At 43.2% G+C, this 13,761-nt stretch overlaps 1 protein-coding gene across 9 annotated transcripts in view; it reads right to left on the reverse strand.

The window, feature by feature from the left end:
- The window catches only part of EML6 (EMAP like 6), a 176,385-nt gene that overhangs the window by 103,731 nt on the left and 58,893 nt on the right, over positions 1–13,761 (reverse strand). For 8 of the 9 annotated variants that reach the window (XM_077334021.1, XM_077334010.1, XM_077334001.1 and 5 more), the window contains 2 exons: positions 9,353–9,538; positions 5,730–5,865 (listed from right to left, as the gene is read on the reverse strand). In XM_077334021.1, coding sequence (XP_077190136.1) covers positions 5,730–5,865; positions 9,353–9,538 — 322 coding nt within the window. Of the gene's footprint in view, positions 1–5,729; positions 5,866–6,448; positions 6,524–9,352; positions 9,539–13,761 lie in introns of those variants that run through there. The other variant, XM_077334055.1, reaches the window with a different exon arrangement.

Below are 13,761 nucleotides of genomic sequence, written 5' to 3' on the forward strand. Positions count from 1 at the left end.
TCAAATCCCCTGGTCCAGATGAAATGCACCCGAGAGTACTCAAAGAACTTTCCAGAGAACTTGCACAGCCCTTGTCCATCATCTTCGGAACCTCTTTAAGGACTGGAGATGTCCCGGAGGACTGGAAAAGAGCAAACGTTATTCCGATCTTCAAAAAAGGGAGGAAGGATGACCCGGGAAACTACAGACCAGTGAGTCTGACCTCTGTTGTGGGGAAGATAATGGAGCAGATATTAAAGGGAGCGATCTGCAAACATCTGGAGGACAATTTGGTGATCCAAGGAAGTCAGCATGGATTTGTCTCCAACAGGTCCTGCCAGACCAACCTAGTTTCCTTTTTTGACCAAATAACAGGTTTGCTGGATCGGGGAAATTCGGTTGATGTCATTTACTTGGATTTTAGTACAGCTTTTGACAAGGTTCCCCATGATGTTCTGATGGATAAGTTGAAGGACTGCAATCTGGATTTTCAGATCGTTAGGTGGATAGGGAATTGGTTAGAGAACCGCACTCAAAGAGTTGTTGTCAATGGTGTTTCATCAGACTGGAGAGAGGTGAGTAGCGGGGTACCTCAGGGTTCGGTGCTCGGCCCGGTACTTTTTAACATATTTATTAATGATCTAGATGAGGGGTTGGAGGGACTACTCATCAAGTTTGCAGATGACACCAAATTGGGAGGACTGGCAAATACTCCGGAAGATAGAGACAGAGTTCAACGAGATCTGAACACAATGGAAAAATGGGCAAATGAGAACAAGATGCAATTTAATAAAGATAAGTGTAAAGTTCTGCATCTGGGTCAGAAAAATGAAAAGCATGCCTACTGGATGGGGGATACGCTTCTAGGTAGCACTGTGTGTGAACGAGACCTTGGGGTACTTGTGGATTGTAAACTAAACATGAGCAGGCAGTGTGATGCAGCAGTAAAAAAGGCAAATGCCATTTTGGGCTGTATCAACAGAGGCATCACATCAAAATCACAAGATGTCATAGTCCCATTGTATACGGTACTGGTCAGACCACACCTGGAGTACTGTGTGCAGTTCTGGAGGCCTCACTTCAAGAAGGACATAGATAAAATTGAAAGGGTACAGAGGAGAGCGACGAAGATGATCTGGGGCCAAGGGACCAAGCCCTATGAAGATAGGTTGAGGGACTTGGGAATGTTCAGCCTGGAGAAAAGGAGGTTGAGAGGGGACATGATAGCCCTCTTTAAGTATTTGAAAGGTTGTCACTTGGAGGAGGGTAGGATGCTGTTTCTGCTGGCTGCAGAGGAGAGGACACGCAGTAATGGGTTTAAACTTCAAGTACAACGATATAGGCTAGATATCAGGAAAAAGTTTTTCACAGTCAGAGTAGTTCAGCAGTGGAATAGGCTGCCTAAGGAGGTGGTGAGTGCCCCCTCACTGGAAGTCTTCAAGCAAAGGTTGGATACACACTTTTCTTGGATGCTTTAGGATGCTTAGGGCTAATCCTGCATTGAGCAGGGGGTTGGGCTAGATGGCCTGTACGGCCCCTTCCAACTCTATGATTCTATGATTCAGAAATCCTGCACAAGGGCATTAAAAACAGCTATTTTTCACAAGGACTCAATAACAGCAGAAGGGCTATTAGGAGAAGAGTTGCTCATTTTGGAGAAGAGTTTGCACCAATATAAGCTCTTAGCAGGCCATGCTAAATTAGTCAGTATTTATTTGGAAGAGGACATGACTAACTGGTAGAGCATCCATGTGGCATACAAAAGGTTCAATCCCTGGCATCTCTGGGTAAAAGAATCGGGTAATTAGTGATATATGAAGACCACTGCCAGATACCCTGGAAAGCCATTGCCAGTGTATGAATAGACAAGTCTGACTCTGATGGACCAAAGGATAAGGTAGCTTCATATGTTCATTTCCTTGCAATCTCACACTTCCCTGGGTACCTACAAATATTTTGCAAGTTTGTAAATTGCAAACTTACTTCAATGTAATCAATCAGTTAAAAGGCACAAGACTCATCAATTGACATTCTTTAATTGGTTGACAGTCCCAGGGCTCTACTGCATTTTCCTTGTTTGTGTGTGAGTGGGAGAGCCAGTTTGGTGTAGTGGTTAGGAGTGCGGACTTCTAATCTGGCATGCTGGGTTCGATACTGCACTCCCCCACATGCAACCAGCTGGGTGGCCTTGGGCTCGCCACGGCACTGATAAAACTGTTCTGACCGAGTAGTGATATCAGGGCTCTCTCAGCCTCACCCCACAGGGTGTTTGTTGTGGGGAGAGGAATGGGAAGCCGCTTTGAGCGTCCTTCAGGTAGAGAAAAGCGGCATATAAGAACCCACTCTTCTTCTCCTTCTTCTTCCAACTGCATTTGTGTCTATTCTGCTTTTGTTTTGTTCCCTCTTGTGGTCAATCTGATATTACATTGCTGTATGTCCAGCATAAAGATCTGCAGATTGAAACTGCAGGTTTTAAAACTGGACAAACAACAATGCAATGTCAAACAGACCACTAGAGGGAGCAAAACACACATGGCAAAGACCCATCCCCAAAGCACTGTAAAGGTAAAGGTAAAGGTATCCCCTGTGCAAGCACCGAGTCATGTCTGACCCTTGGGGTGACGCCCTCTAGCGTTTTCATGGCAGACTCAATACGGGGTGGTTTGCCAGTGCCTTCCCCAGTCATTACCGTTTACCCCCCAGCAGCAAGCTGGGTACTCATTTTACCGACCTCGGAAGGATGGAAGGCTGAGTCAACCTTGAGCCGGCTGCTGGGATTGAACTCCCAGCCTCATGGGCAAAGCTTTCAGACGGCTGCCTTACCACTCTGCGCCACAAGAGTCTCTTCCAAAGCACTGTAGGGATGCGCAAGAGAGGAAAATGAGAATGCAGAAGCATCCCTAGTACAAAGAATGACAGATTTAATATTGTCTTATTCTAGTTCCCCATCACCAATATTGAGGATTGGCATGAAACTTCACACAGGCCAACTACAGGCTCAGTAAAGCCCCTGTGTTTTCTGCCTGCCTGGAACTGCGAAACTGTGAAGGCCATCAAATAATTGGCAAACTATGGAACATGCTAGTTCTGAAAATCTGATTTGGGATAATATAGGATGCCTCTGTGGCATGACTCTTTCTTCTGTGATTTGAGCACCTGCCTCCACCTATTTAGCACATTCAAGTTTTTCCTCATTCTGTCTGAGCAACAGTCAAAGTCACAATCGACTCCCTCTTAAGGGTAGATGGAACTTTATTCAACAGGGAACTGAATATCCATTTATATTTCCATGTTACCAGCCATGGCTATGTTAATGAAGTACATATGGATAAACACTACAAAACAGTTAATTCTCCCTGCTGGCAGGCTTGCAATCTGTTTCATCAGCTCAAGCATTCTTCTACTGTGTACTAAACAGATGTGTTATAGTTTCTAAAAATAGGCAAACAAAACTGATTTTAATCTCCATATTTCAGAAAAATCTTAGGTTCTTATGACTTATAGCTGTTCACTGCATGGCATCGTTCTAAATTTTAAGGCCTACTTCAGACCGGAGTTCATATCAAAACATAAAGAGTCTTGCAGGACCAAACCAGAGCCTCTTCGAATATTCCATCCTGTGTACAAACGCAGCCCGCCAATGCTTCAAGGAAGCCCATAAGCAGGACACGAAGGTAGCATCTTTTTCCCAGTGTTTGTAGCACCTGATATCCAGATACTGCCTCTGAAACCGGAGGTTCCATTTAGGTATGGCCATCCAAGGCACTTCCTCCATGAACAGCCCACCACAGTGAATGTAGTACAGCCGACGTAGTGTCTGACCTTAGTGGAGGTTGTTTGAGGTTCCTTGGTGTTGAAAAGCTGCAGCTATCAGCATGATCAGTCTGGGCTAAGCACTACTTTCTCAATGACACCATGTCCACAGGGACACTTGTGGAGGATTTGTCAGCATCAGCCCCAGGTCAAAGTATCCACAGAACCAGCTAATTGTTTCCTTCCCAGGAAGTAACTACATCTACACATCCTACTTATTGAAGTCGTAGCTGAGTGGTCATTCAAATGCAGTTCTTTCCCCTTTCTAGTTAATCCCTCAAACTGCTACACTACATTGGCTGTCAGTTGTAGCAGATGCAAGAACATCTCTGCAGTCCTCTGCAGATAGAATTTTCTCCTAATTAGCCAGTCAAATCTGATGACTTACAACTGTTCACCCCTGCTGCAGTTTTCTTTTGTGCTTTTCCCCAGGTGTTTTCTTGACAGTCAGTAGATAATAAATCAGTAATTTGTTGCACCCCTAATGAGAGCTTTCTTTCTTAAATACTTAAATTCGTTTAAGACTGGAATGCATTTTAGACCCCCCCGAAGGATAAAAAATGATGGGCCTCAACAAATAGCACATTAGGTGTAAATGACATTTATAAATAAATGATGGCACCCGAAAGTGGCTGTTCATCGTGAAGAAGACTGTTGCACTCCTACATACCATGGCAACTGATTCTCAATTTCCAGACCCTTCCTAAATGTACGGCACCTGGAGCAAGTCAGTCCAGGGATTCCACATGGAAATGTGTGCATATTTCCTAACCTAGAAATAAGTTACATGACTAATTTATTATTTATATAGATATGTATAAGGGGAAGAAATGCCCCCAGTCTCCCATAACTATCTCTACCCCTAAGACAGGGGTAGTCAACCTGTGGTCCTCCAGATGTCCACAGACTAGTCCATGAACATCTGGAGGACCACAGGTTGACTACCCCTGCCCTAAGAGATCCCCCCCCCAAATGTGCCCAGCTGAAACTGATTGATACCAGCTTTAAGGCTTGGAGCTACTTAGAATTTACAAAGCCTTTTACCCTACAGTTTGTTCACTGTTTCTTTTTACTTTGAGCTTCCGGGAAAAAGACAAAGAACAGTCACAGGAACTTTTCACAACTATGTTTCAAATCCAGCTGTATAGGCAATTCAGATTTCCCTTGCCCATCAAATAATGAAATCTCCTTCACCAGAAATATACCCTACCACAGGTTAACACAGAGCTAAATCAACTCATTCTAAGCTTATCACTTGATAGATATGCTGAATTGAAAGAGCAAAGCAGATTTTTGTCCAGGATGCTGACATCTATCAGAATCAAACGAAAGTTTGGGAGAACCCAGACTCTACACATGGTAGAAAATGAAAACACATAGTTTGGACCCTCTGATAAGGTTGCCAGTCTCCAGGTGGGGCCTGGCAATCTCCTGCTATTACAATGAATCTGGAGAAAATGGCCGCTTTGGAGGGTGAACACCATGACATTGTGCCTGCTGAGCCCCTTCTCCTGCCCAAACCCTGCACCCTCCAGGCTCTCCAGGCATTTCCAAACCTAGCACGGATGAGCCTGCCCTAGGAACAATATGAAGCTTGCAATAAAAGATCTCTCAAATGTGCCTATTGAAGGAGTTCAAAAATATTTTTTCCTCAGCGCCTTAAAGGCAACCAGCAGCTAATCCTATGTCACTTCAAAAAGAATAGAAGGGAGGATTGGCAGCATACAACACACAGCTACTGTGAGAAGGCAAAGTCAGACCTCCCATAGGCTCAGTCTGTCCATTGATGCCACCTTTGAATGACAGGTGTTGGCACAATCACATCCCTAGCTCAAGCCAAGAAGGAGCAAAAGAATCCATACTGTTAAATGTATTAAAATATAATGACATTAATTACTGCAATGCAAATTTAAATTTTAAAGCATTTTTTAAATTACCTTTGTATCCTTGTTCAGTCTCCCTGAGATCAATTTTCGTTATTGGCTTGAAATCTGTGTCCCATAGCCGAATACAACCATCTCTTCCACCAGTGGCAAAACCTTCTTCACATGCATACATGCTAAAAATTCCAGCCTGTTGATTAACAGCATAGTCAGTTGATTTTTTGTCCTAAGTTATTTTAAAACACAAACCAATCTACAGATGGTTTTAATGCCACTATCAGGGGTAGATTCCATCCTAGCTACCACAGGCATCCCTTTTCCATCAGTAGAGGGGAAAAACACATACAAATATGTATAATCTTACCTCTAGTCATAAAACCTATAGAATTATTTCATTATTGGGAAGATAATGTAGTGCAGGAGAGAGAGTGAAATATGGGGGAAAAGAGAGGAGGAGAAAGGCAGGGAGAGAATGACATGGAAAGAGAGAAATGGAGAGAGAGAGAGAGCGCAATGCCCCCCCCCCACCCCCAGTGACCCAAGCAGGGGCAGGGAGAGTTGGAGAGGAGGTGGCATGTTTTCTCCGAGCAGGAGTGAGGGTTGGCGTTTGTGGGAGGAAGGGTAGTCCCTGCAGGCAGTCCCTAGTGGCATGAGAAGTGGCTTGCCATTTCCAAGGCTCTTTTCCCTGTATGACGCCCTCTCCGTAGGCTGCTTGTCTCTGAGCAAAGTGTAAGCAAATTTCTCCTCCCATGTCTGGTGGTCTGTCTGTGTACCTGTCTTGTCCTGTGTGAGGTTTGTGTCTTTCTATGTTGAAGTCAGCTGTGCCTCTGTAGCTGGGTGAAAATCCCTCTCTCCCGGCAGCCCTCTCTTTCTCCTGCTCCCACCAGTAAGTGTCCCCTGAGTCTTAGCCCAGCGAGTTCTGCAGTTGGTGGAAATATCTCCTGCTTTCTTGCTTTCGGTGTGCAGCTCAGCCTTGTCCCTCTGAAGCAGGGTGAGTGTGTCATGCTGTGGATCTCTGGGCACACATCTCTGCCTCGGGGGGGGGGATTCTGGCAGCCCTGCCTGTCTGGGAAGTCGGACAGCAGGGGCTGGGCGTGGCTTTCCAGGAGAGTATCCCCCCCCCGTCTCCTGAGTCTGACAGGCCATCCTTGTCAGGCATGGGGCCATGTGCTCTCTGTCGCTGTGCACCTCAGGCTGGAGCCTCTGAAAACAGGAGAAATGAATGGGCGTGAAAAGGGCCCCCCTCGCCACCGAGCAAAACTAGCGGGCTAGGGAGGGGGCGGGTGTGCTCTGGGAGCGTGGGGAAGCTATCCCTGGCACTCTGCCCCCCCCCGGGAAGCAGCGGCCTGCTCCCCCGCCCAGCCCCCCCTCCAGTCCCCGGCTTCAGTGCAGGGCTCGGAGCAGGCCCGCCGCATCTGTGATGCAGTAGAGGGCCAATTGGGAGGCGCGCCCCTTCAAGTTTTTATCCCGGACTTGCCCCACCCCTTTCTCCTCCCACCTACCCCTTACTCTTTTATTCTTACTGCTCCTGTGGAGCAGTTTACAGATAATGCTGTGTAGGAGGTAGCTTAAGAGGGTGTGACTCGCTTATGGTCACCCAAGCAAGCTGCTATGGCACGGTGCTGATTCATCCCCGAATCTCCCAGATCCTAGGTCTCCCAGCCTCTCAGAACTTGTAACGGTGCCATATATTACCCAATTTAACCAACACCAACCAACTGAGCAAGCTAGCAAACTTTATTCTTACAAGCAACTTAGTAACTGAGACACTCATTAACAAGAGAATTTCAGCCAGCATTCTGGATCTGACAGGAACTGAAAGATGGACTTCACCTTCTTGGCTAACTGGAATGATTTTTGTTAGACATGAAGGTCTATTAAGCTATATTATTCTTTGTTAAGCATTTCCTACAGTACACATTAGAATGACAGCTGTGGCCTATTCTACTGGGAAACTCTCCTGAGATTTTTCACAGTGAAAGGGATGAAATGTACAGTAAATAACTGTACATTTAACATCTATAACATAGGCATCACCAGAGGGGGGATGAGGAGTGAGTGTCCTCCGGAAAAATAGCTTGCCATAAGCCACTTCCCCCTCCCACTGCTGGATCTTGGTGTTTAACCTACAAGGCCTAATTCTAGTAAAAAAAAAATCCTCTCAAATAAGGTGGAACTACACATTGCAAGTGAGGATCCCTTGGATTCTAAGGAGGAGACTAACAAAGTAGGAGAGGGGTCATGTTGTGACCTGCTCTGAGCCAACTGGGAAGGATGAGCAATAATAAAAAAAAATATTATTAAAGAAGATTATCTTATTATTTTCATATATGGTGGTATGCAGCTATCAGTGGCTCACTCCGAAAGGAACCTGGGTGTGATCCTGGATGCTTCTCTCTCAATGGAAGCTCCGGTCACAAGAGTACCGCAGCTGGCATTCTACCACCTTGCAAAACCAAACTACTAGCTCCCTACTTGGCCCAGGAGCTTTGATCCAGAAACTACAGATAGTCCAAAACATAGCGGCCAGGGTCCTCACAGCACCACCATGGAGGTCCCACATCCAGCCCATCTTCCATCAGCTTTATTTATTTATTTATTTGTTTATTTGTTTGTTTGTTTGTTTATTTACCGCCCTCCTCGAGGGCTCAGGGCGGTTTACAGAAAACAGGGAAGGATACAATTAACACATGGTAACAGGTAACAGTAACAGCAGTAATATTATAACAATAATAACTTAACAAGATCATAACAATAACACCATAAAATTGAAATTGTGAGTGCCTCAGCTCAACTCTTACTGGACAACCGATTAGTGTTGCTCGTAGGGGGGGGGGGGTTGAGGACCAACTGGAAGCGATGGTTTAGTGGCTACCAGTTGAATTCTGGATCAGACTAAAGGTTCTGGTAATCACCTTCAAGGCCATACACGGACAGGGCCCAGTGTACCTGAGGGACGGCCTTTTTCCCTACATCCCTCAAAGAGCTTTTCACTCTGCCACCACCAACTGGCTAGTGATCCCTGGCCCAAAAGAAGCCTGCTTGACCTCGACCAGGGTCAGCCTTCTCTGTCCTGGCCTCCACCTGGTGGAATGAACTCCCAGATGAGACTAGGGCTCTAATGGAACTAAAACAGTTCCACAGGGCTTGCAAAATGAACTCTTCTGCCAGGCATTTGGCTGAGGTCAACTGGAACCAATAACACCCATTGGGCCCCTGAAACTCCCTCCCACAATCCATGTACCTGGACTGAACCATGTTTGATAGTTATCCTGTCTAAATTATTATATTCTGTTGTTATTATTATTACCATTGTTGTATTTCTATTCAACACAAAAACCGAGTTTGATTTATTGTTCTTTATGTTCTATGTGAACCACCCTGAGCTTCAGGGGAGGGCATTATACAAATGAAATGAATGAATGAATGAATGAATGAATATATTCTCAGACTATAAAACCTGTTATTATTTGAATAAATAAGAGCAATTCTAAGCTCTGAATCCTGTTGTCTCAATGTGGTTAATTCCCAGAAAAGGGTTCTTAGAGTTGCACCGTACAACTCCTTAATAGCACCAAGTACAACCATAATCACTTGAATATCTCAGTGGCATAACTTTTTAAAGCAGTTGCTTAGTTTGATTCTTAGGTTTTTGTAGCATTAAGAAGGCAACTTACACCATGAGCTCCTTGTATTGTGCGGACTAAGGTTAGCCCTTTCCAGACATAGATGTCTCCATTTAAAGCACCAGAGTATGTAACATCGTCTTTTGCACAGGACAAACAGAGGATGGTTTGTAGGTCTCCTGTCTTCCCAAAAATTCCTCTTTTGGCTGTCAAGGCATTTCCACACAAGGTCCAAAACTACAGAGAAAATACAACAAAGAGAACATCTGAAATACTGACAAAATGTTCCCTCGACACAACTTACACTTCTTAAAAATGGTAGGAGCTGCCATAGTTGCAAAGCACTGCTAAAATGATGGAAAACTGCCAAATATGACTTTATCTATCCCAAACCAAAAGAACTACATTAAAAGAAACAAACCTGAAGAGAAAACAATAACTAGCTCTGAAGAGATGCTGGAGAGCTCTGAGAAATCTCCAAAAAGTTGACTGTGCTATAGTCAAAAAGAACCTAGAAGGGAAAGCACTCCTACCCTGCATTGAAGTGTTTGTCATTCATGAGACATGCTTTAGAACAGCATAGCTAGTGATGTACCTGTGAGGTAGGCCTGATGATGCTTTGCAGGTATATAGTCAAATGACCTATAAAAATGTAAGTTTATGTCAAGATTGTCTGTGACAAGCTAAGTGGTACTAATCATGCCAAGTCTTCAATAAACTGTCTAAGTTCTATGAAGTATCTAGAGCTGTTATTCAGATTTCACAAGCTAAGGTACATGGTAGACCTGATAGCAGTCAGGGACTATATTCCTGGGATGAGTAAAATAGGACTAACTTCTGAGTAAGACTTCTTAGGATTTCTCCCAAAGTGGCTGAGAAACACCAGATCCTTATTGAGATCTAAGTCTTGTGGTTTGTTTAAGGGGTTTTTTTTGGAGGGGGGGGAGCCCACAAGGGTTAATTTGGGATAATACCTGCCATTTCACATTCTGCCATTGGTGAAATTATGTTTCTTTTAGTCTAACTATATTAACATCCTCTTTGTCTTCAAATCAGAACAGGATAGACTGCTTGACAAAGAACACAGCTGAAATGGAAGAGATGGGGCCATATTCTCCTATCTTGTAGCTTAATTCTGCTTTGTGATTGTTGTTTTCAGATACTTCATATGGGAAATCTGGATTTACCACTGAAAATACAGCTGACAGGGAACCATACTAAACTTTGATTCCCTAATAACTGCATTTGCATGACACACACATTTACAAAACCAAAAATGTATGTATCACTTTTGTTGCTCATGACTGCATTTGTGCAAAATGTCAACCCTGGATTTCAAATAAGCACTTCCCTCCAAATAAGATGGCCACCTGGACAGCCAATGAGAAGTTTGAATGAAAGAAAGTCAGGAAAAAGAGTCCAGTGTTCAAGTTTCTGCAACTCCAGATATGAACAATAATTTTTCAAGGTACAGCATATCTACATAACCTAAAAGCAATTTAATTTTATCTCCACTAGACTGGATCAATTGTTGTCTTCCAGCAATATAAGTGCATAACTGTGGGAAACTTAATATGTGGCATAATAGAATCAGAGTCCAGTAGCACCTTTAAGACCGACAAAGATTTATTCAGGGGGTGAGCTTTTAAGTGCAAGCACTCTTCTAAGAACTCCTTACATGACTGTGGGAATATATAGCAACAATTAATTCTGTTACATTAGTAAACTGTGTCACACACCCAAATATAGCCAATGATAATTCTTTGCCAAAACAGCCAATCAATCACACAAACATGGGAGAAATAAAACTATCCCAAGGATAAGATAGTTACCGGCAACTACCTTGTAAGAATGTTTCACACTGGTATGGGAACAGATGGGGCAAGCAGCACATGTGATGGCCTTTGATCACTTTCACAGGCAGTTTTATTTCTCCCATGTTTGTGTGAATAACAACTGAATTTCAAGGGGATTGATTGGATGTTTTGGCTGTATTTGGGTGTGTGACACAGTTTCCTAATGTAACAGAATTAATTTTTGCTATATATTCCCACGGTCATGTAAGGAGTTCTTAGTCTGAAGAAGAGTGCTTAAAGTCTTAACGTTAAATAATATTTTTCTTATGAAACATGGCATGTATCACATGAGTTGGTATGCTGGGAGTTCTGCCACAGACATCTTATGTCAGAACATGTAAATATATAATTTATAGTGAGAACTTAAAATTTATGAGCAGTTCAGCCTATCCATACATGCCATATTATGCCATGTTATGCTGTAGCCCACCCAGCTCTTATAAAGCAATGTAAAAATCAAATATATAAGCCAAGGATAGGCAGGTCACTAGGGAGTGATGAGGCATTCTCCAAGTAATTTCCTTTTCCTTGACCCAGAAATTACAGTTGATATAAAATGCAGCTGCTAGGATCCTCACTAGAACACTTTGGAGGGCCGATATCCAGTCCATGCTGAGGCAGCTGCTCTGGTTGCCAGTTGTGACCCAGACCAAGTTTAAGGTTTTGGTTTTAACCTTTAAGGCCCTTCGTGGGCTGGGACCCACATACCTGAGGGACCCCCTATCGCCTTATGCCCCCAGAGGGCCTTGTGATCTGTGGGTACAAATTTGCTGATGATTCCCAGCCCACAGAAAATATGCCTGGCCTTGAACAGGGCCAAAGCCTTTTCGGTACTGGCCCCAATCTGGTGGAATGAGCTCCCAGAAGAGCTGAGGGCCCTGAAGGAACTTTCTCAGTTCTGCGGGGCCTACAAGATGGAGCTCTTCTGCCAGGTCTTTGGTTGAGGCCAAAGTAATAAATATCAGGAGCCCCTCCTCATTTTTAACTGAACAACAGGTTTCCCCATACCCCTGAGGTGCTGGGTGGATGGTTGATGAGCAGGTGGGGGGTGGGTTTTAGCTCTCTGCTTTGTTGTTGTTGTTATGTGGTTATGTGCGAAGTCATGTCCGACCCATCGCGACCCCATGGACAATGATCCTCCAGGCCTTCCTGTCCTCTACCATTCCCCGGAGTCCATTTAAGTTTGCACCTACTGCTTCAGTATTGAATAATATTGGGATTTTTACTATTTTATTGTGGGTTTTATTGTTGTAACCCACCACAAGATGGCTTGCCAATACTGATATGTAAGAAATCCAATAATAAACAAACAAACAAAAATAGTTCTCTGTCTCTCCTCCAGTGCTATTCCAGGTAAAACATAGAGGTAATGGGTGTACTGTTTCTCTGCAAGTCAAGTTAAATTTGGAGTGGTGGTCGCTTTGATAGAACAGCAGAGGAAAACCTTCTATGCTCAAGTGCCACAGACCTCTCCTGAAATGCAATAATTTTTGTTCAGGCAACAATTTTGTGAGTGATTTCACTTACCACACTGCCTTTGGGGGATTGATAACTCACAAGGCCTTTGACAAAAATTCACTTCCCAAACCATAATGTATTTCTTCCACTGGCCTAAATAAATAATTAAAAGTCTACCTACAGGGACGATCTTCAGATGAAACATGCCTATGTGATCCATAAGAGAGACTGGGATTTGTCCTTTGACAGAATTTTGAGTCTCATCAGAATCCTAAATTACAAAGATTTGCTCAGGTGGCAGTTCCCCAAGCTCTGGGCTACTGGAGGGTTCTGGGCTAAGACAGGCATTGTGCCTGCTACAACGTACAAAAGTACATATTAGCTATGTTGTCTAGCAGGCTCAAGCATCTACTATCATGAAATGAAAGCCATAGAGAATTCATCCAAATCTTCTCAGTTTGTTCTATCTGGCTATGCTAATAGTCCTTTGGGATAGTTTCTCTATTAAGATACCAATTATAATTATCTAATGATCCTGCCATCTCATGGAAACTTATTTTCTACGTCATGGAGAATCAGTTTGGTAAATTTATCATCGTGTTCTTTCTCCACTTTCTAATATGCTTACCTGGTAAAACTGACAAAAATATTTATCTATCCAATTGCCCAAATATTTGATAGTGCACTCACAGGAGCAGGTATTATTCAAAACAACAAAGTAAAATGGTGAACAATATTGTTCAGATGTAAACAAAAGTGAAATATCGGTTATAAAAGTTAATGGAAAAGTACCATTGGGGAAAAACTCTGCAGTATAAACAACAAAAATGACTAAAATTGGTGATTACAACTAGGATGTTTCATTTAAAATGTCAAGTTGAGTAAGGTTACCTTCATATTCTAATTAAATATGAACCCTGGATAAAAGGTTTTTCAAAAAGAATATTGTAAAAGTATACTATGTTTCCTTGCCACATTGTTTGATACCCACCTTGACTCCTGAAATGGTCAGGGAAAAGGTGAGCATATAAATTTTTTAAATAAATATTTAACTGTACTGGAAAATTATCTCACTATCATGAGTTGGCTATGTAACATCCACAATTTAAACAAGGTTAGAAAAAGCAAACGCAGCAAACAATTTTA

The sequence above is a fragment of the Paroedura picta genome, chromosome 1 (genome assembly GCF_049243985.1).
Source record: "Paroedura picta isolate Pp20150507F chromosome 1, Ppicta_v3.0, whole genome shotgun sequence".
Lineage (NCBI taxonomy): Eukaryota > Metazoa > Chordata > Lepidosauria > Squamata > Gekkonidae > Paroedura > Paroedura picta.